At 50.7% G+C, this 13,812-nt stretch overlaps 5 protein-coding genes across 5 annotated transcripts; 2 read left to right on the top strand and 3 right to left on the bottom strand.

Annotated features, from left to right (window-relative positions):
* Nucleotides 1-513: 513 nt before the first annotated feature.
* Nucleotides 514-1,709, top strand: LCP9604111_1328 (sideroflexin family transporter; the record flags this gene model as incomplete). Its single annotated transcript, XM_039077005.1, has 4 exons — nucleotides 514-617; nucleotides 690-823; nucleotides 879-973; nucleotides 1,023-1,709. The coding sequence occupies 4 exons, from the start codon at nucleotides 514-516 to the stop codon at nucleotides 1,707-1,709; spliced, it is 1,020 nt and encodes a 339-aa protein (XP_038933876.1).
* Nucleotides 1,710-1,823: 114 nt separating this feature from the next.
* Nucleotides 1,824-3,409, bottom strand: LCP9604111_1329 (amidase; the record flags this gene model as incomplete). Its single annotated transcript, XM_039077016.1, has 2 exons — nucleotides 1,824-1,975; nucleotides 2,029-3,409. The coding sequence occupies 2 exons, from the start codon at nucleotides 3,407-3,409 to the stop codon at nucleotides 1,824-1,826; spliced, it is 1,533 nt and encodes a 510-aa protein (XP_038933877.1).
* An 867-nt stretch (nucleotides 3,410-4,276) lies between these two features.
* Nucleotides 4,277-6,523, bottom strand: LCP9604111_1330 (putative protein kinase (Lkh1); the record flags this gene model as incomplete). Its single annotated transcript, XM_039077027.1, has 6 exons — nucleotides 4,277-4,471; nucleotides 4,528-4,615; nucleotides 4,668-5,127; nucleotides 5,179-5,526; nucleotides 5,578-5,659; nucleotides 5,720-6,523. 6 exons carry the CDS (start codon nucleotides 6,521-6,523, stop codon nucleotides 4,277-4,279), a joined length of 1,977 nt encoding a protein of 658 aa, XP_038933878.1.
* A 1,790-nt stretch (nucleotides 6,524-8,313) lies between these two features.
* LCP9604111_1331 (uncharacterized protein) lies at nucleotides 8,314-10,069 on the bottom strand (the record flags this gene model as incomplete). Its single annotated transcript, XM_039077038.1, has 2 exons — nucleotides 8,314-8,948; nucleotides 9,004-10,069. 2 exons carry the CDS (start codon nucleotides 10,067-10,069, stop codon nucleotides 8,314-8,316), a joined length of 1,701 nt encoding a protein of 566 aa, XP_038933879.1.
* A 620-nt stretch (nucleotides 10,070-10,689) lies between these two features.
* On the top strand, nucleotides 10,690-13,765 carry ysh1 (cleavage polyadenylation factor subunit YSH1; the record flags this gene model as incomplete). The annotated part of the gene is made up of 6 exons (XM_039077049.1): nucleotides 10,690-10,842; nucleotides 10,903-11,000; nucleotides 11,264-11,598; nucleotides 11,665-12,476; nucleotides 12,528-13,176; nucleotides 13,230-13,765. 6 exons carry the CDS (start codon nucleotides 10,690-10,692, stop codon nucleotides 13,763-13,765), a joined length of 2,583 nt encoding a protein of 860 aa, XP_038933880.1.
* Between the last annotated feature and the right edge of the window lie 47 nt (nucleotides 13,766-13,812).

Raw genomic sequence — 13,812 nt, forward strand, 5'->3', positions numbered from 1 at the left:
ATTATTCCAATTTTTATTAAACCCACAAATAGACTCAAAACTAAAAAATATATAATTTTTAATTCCTCCCACCTATTTTTTTTTTTTTAAAAAAAAAAAACCCCCCCCCCCCCCCCCCCCCGCATATCGGAGTAGCTAACCGGTCTCGGGAGAGGAGCCGGCCCGGGGTCTAACCCCAGGAAGGCCCGACTTATTTAATTTCATAAAAGCCCATCGATCCCTCTTTCTCAGTCAGTTTCTCAATTTTACTCCGCTTGACCTCCTAGTTGACTGAACCTCGCCGTGTTTACAGTAGACCCTAACAAAAAGCCCTATCAGGTACCCCGGGCCGGTGAATTGTATAGATCGGGCTACGGTCTGATTGGTCAATTCTTACTTATCGGCTCACCGCCTTTTTATCAAAAAAGCACTTTTCTCCGCGCGGAGTCATATTGCGCTCTTTCTTTTTTTGCGCGCCATTCACACTCTTTGGTCTCATTCCAGTCATTCGCGCTTCGCCGTTCACTCGCTCCAATGTCTGCCTCTCTCCCTGGCAGTCGGGACCTGCCTGCGTCGCCATATGACCTGAAGACCTATTGGGGTCGCGTGCGCCATGCCGCCGACCTTTCTGATCCTCGGTAAGTTCAAATAGAAGATATTAGTGGCATTGAGAGATCCCCAGCATATACTGATCATACCAATTATGTTAGGACTATGTTTGTTTCGTCCGCCGGGCTTGAAAACGCCAAGAACCTGATTGCTTCTTACAAGCAGAACCGCATCCCGGCCATGACACCGGAGTTGTGGTCGGCGAAGAAGATCGTTGATGCGACATTGCACCCTGGTATGGGCTCGTTCAATGTCAGGCAATAGCCATTGGCTAACTTATGACCGATCAGATACTGGAATGCCCGTCTTCTTGCCTTTCCGCATGTCGTGCTACGTGCTCTCGAACTTGGTCGTCACTGCAGGCATGCTGACTCCAGGATTGAAGGTAAGCACCTCTGCATATGCAACATATGAACAACGTACTGACAATACAGACAACCGGAACCGTCCTCTGGCAAATCGGTAACCAATCCCTCAATGTCGCCGTCAACAACGCAAACGCCAACAAATCTACCCCCCTCTCCATGTCGCAAATTGGCAAGTCATACCTCCTGGCCGTCTCGGCCTCTTGCTCCGTCGCAGTCGGTCTGAACGCCCTTGTCCCCCGTCTCAAGAGCATCTCCCCAAATACCCGCCTCATTCTCTCCCGCCTCGTCCCCTTCGCCGCTGTCGCCTCCGCCTCCGCCCTGAACGTCTTCCTCATGCGCGGCAATGAGATCCGCCATGGCATTGACATCTACCCTGTCCTGTCAGAGGCCGAACGTGCTAAGCGCGAGCTCGGTGAGCACGCAGAGCCAGTCCAAAGCATCGGCAAGAGCAAGAAGGCGGCTACCCTTGCCGTCGGTGAGACGGCCATCTCCCGTGTCCTGAACGCTACGCCTATCATGGTCCTACCGCCGCTTATCCTCGTTCGTCTCGAGAAGACGGACTGGCTGCGTGCCCGTCCCCGTATGGTTCTGCCTATTAACTTAGCGCTGATTCTGGGTACTTCGCTCTTCGCGCTGCCGCTTGCGCTCGCTGCGTTCCCCGCTCGCCAGGCTATCAATGTTAAGAGCCTTGAGGAGGAGTTCCACGGTCGTGGTGGTGACCTAGGCATGGTGGAGTTCAATCGCGGAATGTAAGTTTTGATCTTTGGTGTTTCGCAGCGTGCATATCACATATCCTTGCATAGGTCAGAAAATATATATACCTGTTCCCCGTTTATAAATGTCATTACTGTTGTCCATATAGACCATTCAATGAATAACAGGTACCACTCTGCCCTTAATAATCCCCTCAACTCGCTCCGCAATATCAAGCAATTCATCATCTCCCCAACGCCGGCCTATCAGCTCCAACCCAACTGGAACACCAAGCGCAGCAGACGCAGTTTTAGGACTCCGCCCAGCTGTATTCCCATATTAGTCCAACACCAAGCACCGAATATATATAATCACCTACCGGGAATACAAATAGCAGGCCTCCCCGTCAACGCAGCCAAAACACCATTCCGCCCAGACTGCTTCTTCGCACCAATCTTCACAGGAAGCCGTCTCTGGTGCGGATACACCAGCGCGTCGATATCGTATCTATCAAAACATTCCGCCACAGACTCTTTGAGAGCAGCAATATACTCCAGTCGACTTCGGTACGCCTCGCTCGTCAGCGAAAACCTCTCTGGATCTTCCAATGCCGCAGAGAAAACATGCGTCACGGCATGAGGATCGAACTCGCCGCTCTGGGCAATGGATTCCAGAGATCGGTGCGGTATCGACGAAACCAGCGGCGACTGCAGGAACTCGTCTAGGTAGTGCTTGAACTCGAAAGCCTGTGTATCGCCATTCGCGAACAGGGTTTCAGGACTCCAGTCCGGATGACTGGACGGGGCGATAGGCACGAAGATGATATCCGCATCGTGTTCCTGTATCGAATCCAAACTCGAGCGGATAACATCCTGCACGATCTCGTTCTCGGCGAGATACTCCGCTTCCGCTTCCGATTCCGATTCATCTGTACAGATTTCAGGCTGGAAATAAGCCTCCAAGATTCCAATCCGAACCTGTCGATCCTCCCTCCGAGGTAACCCTTCATCTACCCCCAAAGAGGATATACCATCCCCATCCGGCCCCTTCATAACCCCATACAAAATCCTCACATCCCCAACACACCCCGCCATCGGCCCCGCCGCATCCTGCGTCCGCGAAACAGGCACAATCCCCACACACGAGACCCTCCCCGTCGAAGGCCTGAACCCCACAACCCCACACGCGGACGCCGGCGAGCGCAGCGAGTTCATCGTGTCGGTCCCGCACCCGACCAGCCCGAAGCCCGCCGCTAGCGCCGCGGCGGTCCCGCCAGAGGATCCGCCCGGGGTGCGGGTCTTGTCGTGCGGGTTCAGGGTTTGCCCGCCGAGCGAGGAGCGGGTTATTCCTTGGAGGGCGAATTCGTGGAGGTTAGCTTTGGCGAGGATTATTGCGCCTGCGGCGCGGAGGTGCGCGACGACGGCGCTGTCGGTGGTTGTTTTTAGGTTTTGCAGGGCGAGCACGCCGGCGCTTGTTGGTTGGTCGGTTGTGCTGTAGTTGTCTTTTAGGATTAGGGGGATGCTGTGGAGGGCTGGGAAAGGGTTGTTGGTTTGGTTGTAGGTGAGTGTTGTGGTGGTTTTTTGGAGAGCGGTTTCTAGGGCTGTGCTGTTTATGCTGATGAGGGCTTTGAGGGTCCCGTTGTGCTGGGTGATTGCTGAGAGGTATTTCTTTACTAGCCTTGGGCCATTGGAGGGGTCTTTACGGAGTAGTTCGTGGAATTTGGGGATTGTTAGCTCTTCTGCTTGCCATGGGGAGTCCATGGTGGTGAGTGTTGGATAGAGGGGAATTGAGGAATTGAGAATTGGTGGAGTTCCCCGGATGTTGATCTAGTGGGCCAATTCACGCACGCCATATATGGATCTGCAGTTTCATTGATGGAGTCAAGTATTCGTAATTCATATTTGCCCTAAATCGGCAATGTCAATTGGCAAGTGAGCTTGCCATCATGTAGAACCCCTGGCGCACATGGCTCGGGTTATCCTCCGATGTATAAGAAACCGAGACGAAACGCACAGTCATATACAGATCTGAGAAGAATTAGAAAATTGAAACGAAAGAAACACATATATACACACACCATACGGTTAACAAATAGACGCCACAAACAATCAAATGGTATAATCATCCGGACTCAGCCTAGACCCTCCCAGGGCTCCCGAAGCCGGATTCCATAAACAGGACGGGAAAAGCAGAATAACATGTAACCGGCGCCTTTAAGAATGGATAGAAAGATAGATAAAGCAAATAAAGTAAAACCGGATAGCAGCAGAGGATAGGTCCCTCAAGGATAAATGCAGCGATTCCGGTTGCTCAAGGGCCAAGGGTTCAATACCCCTGCCATGTGGTGTCACGAAGGCAGCCGACGCCTGCATGAGGTGACACCTGCAGGTATTGAGGGGAACCCTCCCAGGGACCGAAAATAAAATAATAAAGAGAAGAAAGAAAGCATCGTGATCATGATTTTCCGAAGTGCAAACACCATTCCGTCCCATTCGCGATAGAGAAAAAGATTACCCTCAAGATATGAGCCTTCCATCCGTAGCTGGATCCTGTTCACGCCGGTGAATTCCCTTCTGATGCCGTTGAATAAGCCGAATATTGGCTACTGTAGCTGTGTGGATCGAGGCCTAAGTGCGTGCTTGGCGATGCAATCCTTGGCCGATCCGGTAAGCCTCTGTGCCATCGTCGACAAGTGTCTCCTTGAACCACGGGTGCTTCAATGCCTCCTTTGCGGTGATCCGGCTCTTGGGATCGTATACAAAGATTTGTTGCAGCAAATCCAAGAATGAACGGTTGAATGGCGTGTTGGTAGGGATGAACTCCTATAGACGAAATCAGTCAAAAGAAAGCTCCACAGGTAGATATGGGGGACACTTACTGTCAAAGACTTCATCGCGCGGACATACTTCCGCGAGGCTCGGGTCGTTTCAGCGTTGGGATAGTCGATCTTGTTTCGATTGAAGTACCTGGTAAAGTTAGTCCCAATCACAGAAAGATTGAAGGGGCAGGGCTATTTACTTAGCAGCAGAGTTGATACTACCACCTCGGCCCGCCATGACTTTCTTCACCAAAGCAGTGTCGATTCGATTGCCAATGACGGACTCCATCATCGCCAGGTGTTCAAGGTTGTCATGCGTCTGGAACAGGGCATCTCCGGTGAAGAATTCCACCAGGATACACCCAATACTCCAGATGTCACACGGGAAGCTCCAACCCAGGTTCAATATGATTTCAGGAGCCCGGTAGTGACGGGTAGAGACGACAGATGAATGGTATTCGTCATCGAAGGTCGCCGAACCGAAGTCGATGAGTCGGATTTCACCATCGAGGAGAACGCGGCGCTGTCGCGCGTTGCGAGCCGTGGCATGGGAAGAGGAAGGGATAGTGCGGTTGTAAGTGAAGGTTTGGTAGGCGTTGCTGACGAGGAGGATGTTTTCGGGTTTGAGGTCGGTATGGATAAGGTTTAGGTCATGAAGGACTAATAGGTCAGTGGTCTGAAATGCAGATTTAGAAGGGTTGGAGAACATACAGGCAACACTTGTGAACAGCTGCCGGGCAAACTGCTGGATCTGACTGCTCGGGAATGGCACAAAGCCATTCCCCTTGAGGAAATCAAAGACGCTTTGTCCTAGTAGATCGGTGACAATGCAAATGTGATTCCGGAAATCGAAGCAGTCTCGAAGGTGGATGCATTTGTTGCGGTTGCTTTTGTCGTTCGAAGCCAGAGTTGACAAGACTCGCAGCTCGATTCGAGATGCGTCACGATACTTTTGGATCGATCGTATGATTTTGACTGCACAGCGAGCCTTGCGCTGCTTGTCATAGGCTTCGACCACTTTGCCGAATGTACCTTGACCTAGAAGTTTGATCACAGAATCTCGAGAAAGGTTAGCATGGTCGACAAGATGCCAGAGATACTTTTACTTACATCGATCTGTCAATGGCGTGTCGGGTGTGACAATGTAATGGCCATCGTCATCGTCAAACTTCTTGATCTGGGAACTGGTGTACTGATCGAGCAAATTCTGTCAGTGGACCTGCACAAAAGACACGGTAGATAAAACACTCACATCGCGAACGACTGGCACAGGAACATCCTTTGCCTTGATTGGCGGCTTCGGAGGTGGGACATAACTCAGGAAAGCATCGCCTGCGGTCTCCAACTCTCGTCGCTTCTGCTCGTCGCGAGTCGATTTCCGAGTGGCGCGTTTCCGCTTTTGACCGACAGAGCCATCCTCATAGTATACACCATTGCTCGCCCCCGAACTGCCCTGCGAACCAAGCGAAGTTGGAGCTGTTGTGTGTAAAGATGCGGTTCGATCGGTCGATAAAGACGTGGCAGAGGATTCCTCGCCGTAATGTTGGGGATTGATTGAGAATGACGGGCGGTCATAGTGGCCCAGGTCATAGGCGGTTTCAATCCCCGTTCGCCGCCTCTTCCCAGCGGGCTGAGCAGCCGCAGGAGGTGGTCTGGCAGAAGTATTTGCAGGAGGCGCGGCGGCACCATTGGATGGCTCTGGACCAGGACTGTCATCGATCACAATGACTTCCTTGGGAAGTCCATTCTTGTAGAACTCGGTCCAATCTGGTTTCTTTCTTCGACCTCCAACAGAGGGAGCCACACTGGAACCACTCTGATTGGTCATAGCAGACGGGGTTGTTGTCGCGGGGGGAATTCTCGGCGGTTGGGTGTAGGGAAGGGTGGTCGTTGTCGGGGAGGGGACGGAAATGGCGTAAGGATTCGCAAGGCGAGTCCCTGCGGCCGTGGTCGAAGTCGGGTACGAGGTATTCGGTTGGTACGAAGGATGGTGAGGATATCCGTAAGCCTGATGATGAGAAGGATGCGTTGCAGTGGCAGTAGACGGAGTGGACATTGTGCACGAAGGTATCCCGTCACACGAACGGTATGAAGGTTGTGGAGAGAAGACTGGTCTAATTTGTGACCGCTAGTTGATGTCGCGCGTCAGGCTTCCTGGGTGGATACGAGGATCTCAAGGCAGGACTAGCCAGCCAGAGAAGAACCAAACCAACAGAGATTGGAGTTGACAAGCGTGTCCGGAGGGAGATCTCTGGAGACGTGAAGATGACGGGCTGAGGCGGTGGGAGGATGGGAAAGACAGTTTCAAATGCGTTGCATTTCCTCGACAATTTCAAGACAAGGAGGTGAAGCAAAGAGCATTGGGGAACTTGGCGACATCTGTGGTAAACGAGGTGGGGAGGGAAGGGCCTGGAGGCAAAGGTCAGTGATGATGGAAGAGTCGGAGAGTTGGGACCCGTTGCCGATCAACTTGGGATTTGAGATTTGAGATTTGGGATTTTGCTCCTCTTAATTCGTATTATCTTCTATAGAATTACACTCGCCGCCTGGAATACAGCTAATTCAGGCTAATTTATGATTGTCCTGTTCTTTTTACTTCTTGATCAAGTTTCTCAAGCGTTAAATACCTAAATACCCATGTTATACGATGTTCGGCCTATTCCCTATAGTATACACAGAAAAACCTCAACCCAGAGGCCCATGCGCCTCTAGGGAGAAAGGCGGATATTACTTTCTCATTCCAATACAGCCATGAATGTAATTAAAAGGATCTAAAGTCCTAGATGGGCCTTGAGGGGCCCCCCCAGGGCCCGCCACCGGAAATGGAGCATCGCGTCCAAGCCCTGGCTTAGCCGAATCCAATCCACAAGGCGCGGTGAACATCTGCGGTCAAGAATATTCAGAATACCAAGAATACCAGTATCGAAGAGTATATCAAACATTACAGCCCCTAGGAGATCCAGGAAATCGCCCGTATAGTTACCACCTGACATTCTCACTGAGTCAGCATCTAAATCGGGAAATACGCAAGCCAATTGCGTACAGGCATATTAGAACTAGACGCTAATCAGTTAGTCTTCGATGGGCTAATGGTTTCATATAAGAGTGAAAAAAATCGACCGGGGAGAAGGGGTTTTATAGAGACTATAGGAAATGAGACCTTACATATTTATGTCCAGGTTGCCTTGTCATTACCTAGGTTACAGTTACTGGATTAAGTTCCCAAGAGATATATAAAAGTGAGGCAATCCAAACAGCCTAGGTAGACACCAATGCTAATAACACAACATATCTATGAATTGATATCCAATGATTGGCAGGGTATTCCGTACCTTTGACTGCCTCGGCTCTAAATTGCCTCAACTGGACATCTTTAACGCCAACCAAATTTAGTAATTTGATATGCGCCTAGTTAACTAGCTATTTACTATTTAGACTGGCTAGCGTGTGGCTGTGAGAACTACAAGATTTAAATAGCGATCTTCACTTGGATGTTTATAATCGGGAGAACCAAACACATAGAATATGACAGTAGAGAATTAATATGATCCAAAGCAAGTCTCATTTATTGCCTTGCGCTAGAGGAAACTATCCAAGAGCGACGAGAGTAATTTACCGAGGTATGAAAAAGGCCCTGGTTCCTCTATCCTCTTAAGATGTAAGCTCAACCTGTAGTTGAGTGGAATTAAAGATCATGGCCTGACAACCTGACAACCCCCATAAACCAACGCCATCATACACACGCAGAGAATGCAAGAACTCCTGGTGCCCGGAGCCACAGGGCTCCCATGGGCCAACAAAAATTAGGGGCATAAGAAAATAAGATTACAAACATTTATGACCCAGTCAGTTTCGATCGCGATCCTCTCTGGGATCCTTCAGGTAGCCCCTCTGCACATGTCTGGTCGCCCGTCCATCCGCCTCCAACATGAATAGAAGGTCTCTGACCTGAATACCCATTCCCTTCTCTTGATCTTCACGCCATATTCCGAGGCGACGCTGAGCGTGACTGGGTGTGGATTCACCGACACCGGACTTCTCAGGACCGGCGGTGGGCGTGGAAGGAGTTGGACGTGAGGGAGACGAGAACCCACCGGATTTACCACCGGGCTTCAACCATGAGTATGACTTTTTGGCGCCGAACATACTGCGGCCACCCCCAGACAAAGCCATGCGTGCCGTCGCCACAGACTGTGCATGTTGTTGGGCCTCGGTTGCTTTGGAATCCTGCATTTTCTTCGCTTCTTTTTTGCTAATTGACTTTTTATCGAAACTAGGCGCCCTTTCGCTGAGGGGCGTCGAGGGCGCAGATCCTGGATCGACAGACTCGGCTCGACCAGCCTCATCAAGGATGGCATTGCTGTTGCGTTTAGCACGCTTGGCTGCGCGTTTTTCCTCTTGCGAACTCTCCCGGTGTATGAATGCTCTGTACCTTGCCGCATTTGGCTTTGCACTGGGCGATTCAATGCTAGCATGAGGACCTGTCAAGTAATTAGTACCAAGTCAGTTAAGTGGATATGATAAACGAAACCATACGTTTCACGGGGGTTTGAGTGCTCCCCGTAGCCTGCCCAGGGGGTTTCGCGACATCTTTCCACTCAATGGGAACTAGGCCATGAGAATGTGCTCGGCGACTTCGAGCAAGAGTCGAGGCGTAGTCGATGACACCCCTGAATCTTTCTTCGGTAGAAATAGATAGGAGATTCAGTATGTCCACAAGAGGAGCACCTTCCTGGTTGAGAATTGTCTGACCAGTGCGCACCACAGAAGAGCCATCCGGACCAGTAACTTCAATCGGCTGTGGTCGGCCAGGTACAGGGTGAAAAAGGCCTTCCGAGGGGATTCGAACACCAAGGTCAAAACCTCGTTTCTGGAGCTTCTGTTCGAGGAGTTTTGTGATCAAGAACGGTTCTTGGATATGATACTGTGCTCGCCTTGCTGCGATAGTGTCCTCGCGAGTCGGTTCGTTGGGATCTTTGAAGGGGACATGTGCCTGAGATGAGCCCGCGAAAGAGTCGTGTGTGGTCGCCGGTTTGATATGAGGCAAATCACCGAAGCTAGTCGAAGGGGTTCCCGGGGTAGAGCCTTGAGAAGTGAAGGAGGTATTGATAGATGGCGGGTATTGAGACTGTGATCCGCGATGGGGAGCCTGCGCCTGCGCATTCTGCCCGGAAAAGCTCTGTGTGAGAAATGCTTCCTCTTCCCTCACATCAATTCCAGATGATGCTAGAACATCTGTCAGTTCAGCAGCATCTGTTGTTTTGTCCACTGGGCGAGACGGAGGACCCATAGTCCCGGGAGGAGCGGGAGCAGATGTTGCAGACATGTTCATATTCATGCTCATATTCATCGGCGTTCCGTTCATGGGAGATGGATTATGTGGTAGCTGAACCGCGTTGAAGCTCGGAGAACCGTAGGGAGATTGGGATTGAGAAGGCGGTAGAGGAGAGAGGCGAGGTCGCTTGGATGGAGGGGGTACAGCACCATTCAGGGGAGATGCTGCCGAGTTGGGAGATGGGGACGAGACAGGCGGGGAGAAAGGTTGAGAAGAAAACTGTGGCGGCGGGGGTGCCTGCTGCTGTGAATGCCGAGCTTGGGCCATGGCGATTGTCGATTGTCGATTGATGGGATTTGAAATGAACAGAGGCTATTGCGCCGAGCCGTTGTAGCTTTGCGAATGAATGGAGGTCCACGCGTGGCCGTTAAACTGAGCGGATTGCTCGCACCACCAGCCACCACCTTTGACCATCTCAATACTGAATTCAAACCATATGTACGACACGTGAATGTTAGAATTGTTGGCTCGCGCGCGAATCTAGCAGTAATCGGGGAGACAGTGATGCGTGACGTGGTAAGGAGCTTTCTAGGTGGTCGAACTCTGCTCCGCGGATCGCGGATTGCGACACACGTGACTAAGTTTGACTAAGCTCTCTGAATCTGCGGGTGTCTTGGTCGCAAAAGATCAATCTTCTATTGAATCACACATAGTCCTCATAAGTATATTGACACCTGCTTCAATACCCGGAGCTGCTCCATTCATCATAGCCTTTTGCGCAAGTTATGGGTGTTGCGCTGAGCTCTTATTGAGATCCTAGGCTTGATCGTGCGACGCGCGGGTGCTAGTCCCCTTCAACTAGACTTCTTAAACTCATATTAAGAAATCGGTCAACCTACTGACACCTTGCCCAATTAATCTCTAACACCTCTAACACCTCTAACACCATGGCGTCCAAACGCAAAGCTGCAGCAATGGGAATGGCTGGTGACGATGAGCCCGTTGACCCATCAGACGAACTGGCATTCTACTGTCTCGGCGGCGGCAATGAAGTTGGACGGAGTTGCCACATTGTGCAATATAAGGGCAAGACAGTGATGGTAAGCCTCAGCTGGGACAAGGAATGAACTCGCAGATACTGATCTCCTTTGCTTCTGTAGCTTGATGCCGGTATGCACCCGGCGAAAGAAGGCTTCTCTGCACTTCCTTTCTTTGATGAATTCGATCTGAGCACAGTGGATGTTCTTCTAATCAGCCAGTACGTGCATCTCTTTTTTTGTTTTACATATATGGAATCATGGCAAGCACGACCGGGCATCATTCTGCACTTACCATGAGGCACCTGGCACCTGCTGCAACGGAAGGACACATTCCCCTGCATATATATGAGAAGCCCAATACAATACATTGTCATGCATATATTTCTTGTATCACTGTACCCTCTTGAGTCTCGAATTCGAATGCTCTCCTGGCGCGTTTGTTCACGGCTATCGCAGTTGACTAACGGTCTGATCTGTATAGTTTCCACGTCGACCATTCTTCCGCCCTCCCATATGTTCTCAGCAAGACAAACTTCAAAGGGAGAGTCTTCATGACTCCAGCAACCCGAGCAATCTACAAATGGCTCATTCAAGACAATGTCCGAGTCAGCAACACATCCTCTTCCTCCGATCAACGCACTACGTTATATACCGAGCGTGATCACTTGTCAACACTCCCCATGATTGAAACCATCGACTTCTACACAACACATACGATCAATGGCATCCGTATTACCCCGTATCCCGCTGGGCATGTTCTCGGGGCTGCCATGTTTAAAATTGATATTGCAGGGCTTGTGACTTTGTTTACAGGAGGTGAGTTTGCTTTGTTACACCTTGGTCATCAACAGCATTATATGTCAATTGCTAATCGACCGATAGACTACTCTCGCGAGGAAGACAGACACTTGATTCCCGCCGCGGTTCCCAGTGGCACGAAGATCGATGTTCTCATCACAGAATCTACATTCGGTATTTCCTCTAATCCACCTCGACTAGAACGCGAGGCCGCCTTGATGAAGTCAATTACGAGTGTTCTCAACCGCGGAGGTCGAGTTCTGATGCCAGTTTTCGCTCTCGGGCGTGCCCAAGAGCTGCTTCTTATCCTTGATGAATATTGGGAAACCCACCCAGAACTCCAGAAATTTCCTATCTACTACATCGGAAACATGGCAAGACGATGCATGGTCGTGTACCAAACATATATTGGTGCTATGAACGATAATATAAAACGACTCTTCCGGCAGCGCATGGCCGAGGCTGAGGCGAGTGGCAATAAGAGCGTCAGTGTCGGACCATGGGATTTCCGATTCGTTCGAAGTCTTCGCAGTTTGGAGCGTTTCGATGATGTTGGAGGATGTGTCATGCTTGCCTCCCCCGGTATGTTGCAGACCGGAACAAGTCGTGAGCTGCTGGAAAGATGGGCACCCAGTGACCGTAACGGCGTTGTCATGACCGGTTACAGTGTTGAAGGAACCATGGCTAAGGGATTGCTCAATGAACCCGATCAGATCCCGGCTGTCATGTCCAAGGTTTCCACTGGGCATGGTCGTGGTCGTGTTCCAGGAGTGAATGATGAGGATCAAAAAGTCATGATCCCTCGCCGTTGCACTGTTGACGAGGTCAGCTTTGCAGCCCACGTTGATGGCGTCGAAAATCGTACTTTCATTGAGGAAGTAGGAGCACCAGTTGTGGTAAGTGTGACATCCACCCAGTCTATTTGAAAATTTACTGACGCATTCAAGATCCTCGTTCACGGCGAAAAACATCAGATGATGAGGCTGAAGTCGAAACTGCTCAGCCTTAACGCAGATAAAATCGTCAAAGTCAAAGTCTACACCCCAGCAAATTGCGATGAAGTTCGCATTCCTTTCAAAAAAGACAAGATTGCCAAAGTCGTCGGCAGGCTCGCAGAGCTTGCGCCTCCATCGGAGAATGATGATCCCCAGCTAATGGCTGGAGTCCTAGTTCAAAATGGGTTCAACCTGTCGTTGATGGCCCCTGACGACCTACAGGAGTACGCGGGCTTGACAACCACGACTATTACTTGCAAACAGCATATCACTCTCAGCTCTGCGAGCATGGATTTGATCCGATGGGCCCTCGAGGGAACTTTTGGGGCCATTGAGGAAATTGGAAACAGCAAGAAGACCGAGGCTAACGGCAAGAACGACATGGATAGCGACGGCACTGCAAAGCAAGAAGATGCCGACGAGGAGATCCCATCGGACGAGACACAGACATTCCTTGTCATGGGATGTGTGTATCTTCGCCATCACTCCCGCACCCGCGAAGTTGAGTTGGAATGGGAGGGTAATATGATGAACGACGGAGTGGCAGATGCAGTTATGGCTGTTTTGCTCACAGTCGAAAGCAGTCCGGCCTCCGTAAAGCGTATGAATTTCTGTCCTTTTCCACCTCTTTACTTGTGCTAACTACGGTTATAGAATCGGCTAAAGACAAGCACCACCATCATCACGATGATGATGATATGGAAATACCCTCACTTCCCAACCCTCATTCTCAGTCTGGACCTCAAGAGCGGCTTGCTCGTATGCTGATGATGCTCGAGGCCCAATTCGGCGGCGATAACATTGGCCCCATTGAGCGCCCACGAATCCCGGCGGATCTCGCACTCGGTCCACAAGAAGATGGAGAGATGAACGAAGAACGAATTGCCGATATTGAGGCTGCCGAGCTGGATCGTCTTATCACAATGGGTGTTCCCGTCCCTGGTATTGAAATTAGGGTGGACAAGCATATTGCCCGTGTGTGGCTTGAGGACCTGGAAGTTGAATGTGCGAATGCTGTCCTGCGAGACCGCATTCGTGTAGTCGTCGAGCGGGCCATTGAGACTGTCGCTGGTCTGTGGGCAGAGAGTTCGATTCACCAGGACGCGGTGCTTAATGGTTCTGTCAACGGGACAAAGGGGATTGAACTGGCTGATAGGAAGAAAGCGGCTGCCATTGAGGCTCATGCTTGATCTCTCTCATACTTGTATAATAATGAAATATCCCATCATCCATGATT

This window comes from Penicillium roqueforti, assembly GCF_015533775.1.
Source record: "Penicillium roqueforti strain LCP96 04111 chromosome Unknown scaffold_01, whole genome shotgun sequence".
Taxonomy (NCBI): Eukaryota; Fungi; Ascomycota; class Eurotiomycetes; order Eurotiales; family Aspergillaceae; genus Penicillium; species Penicillium roqueforti.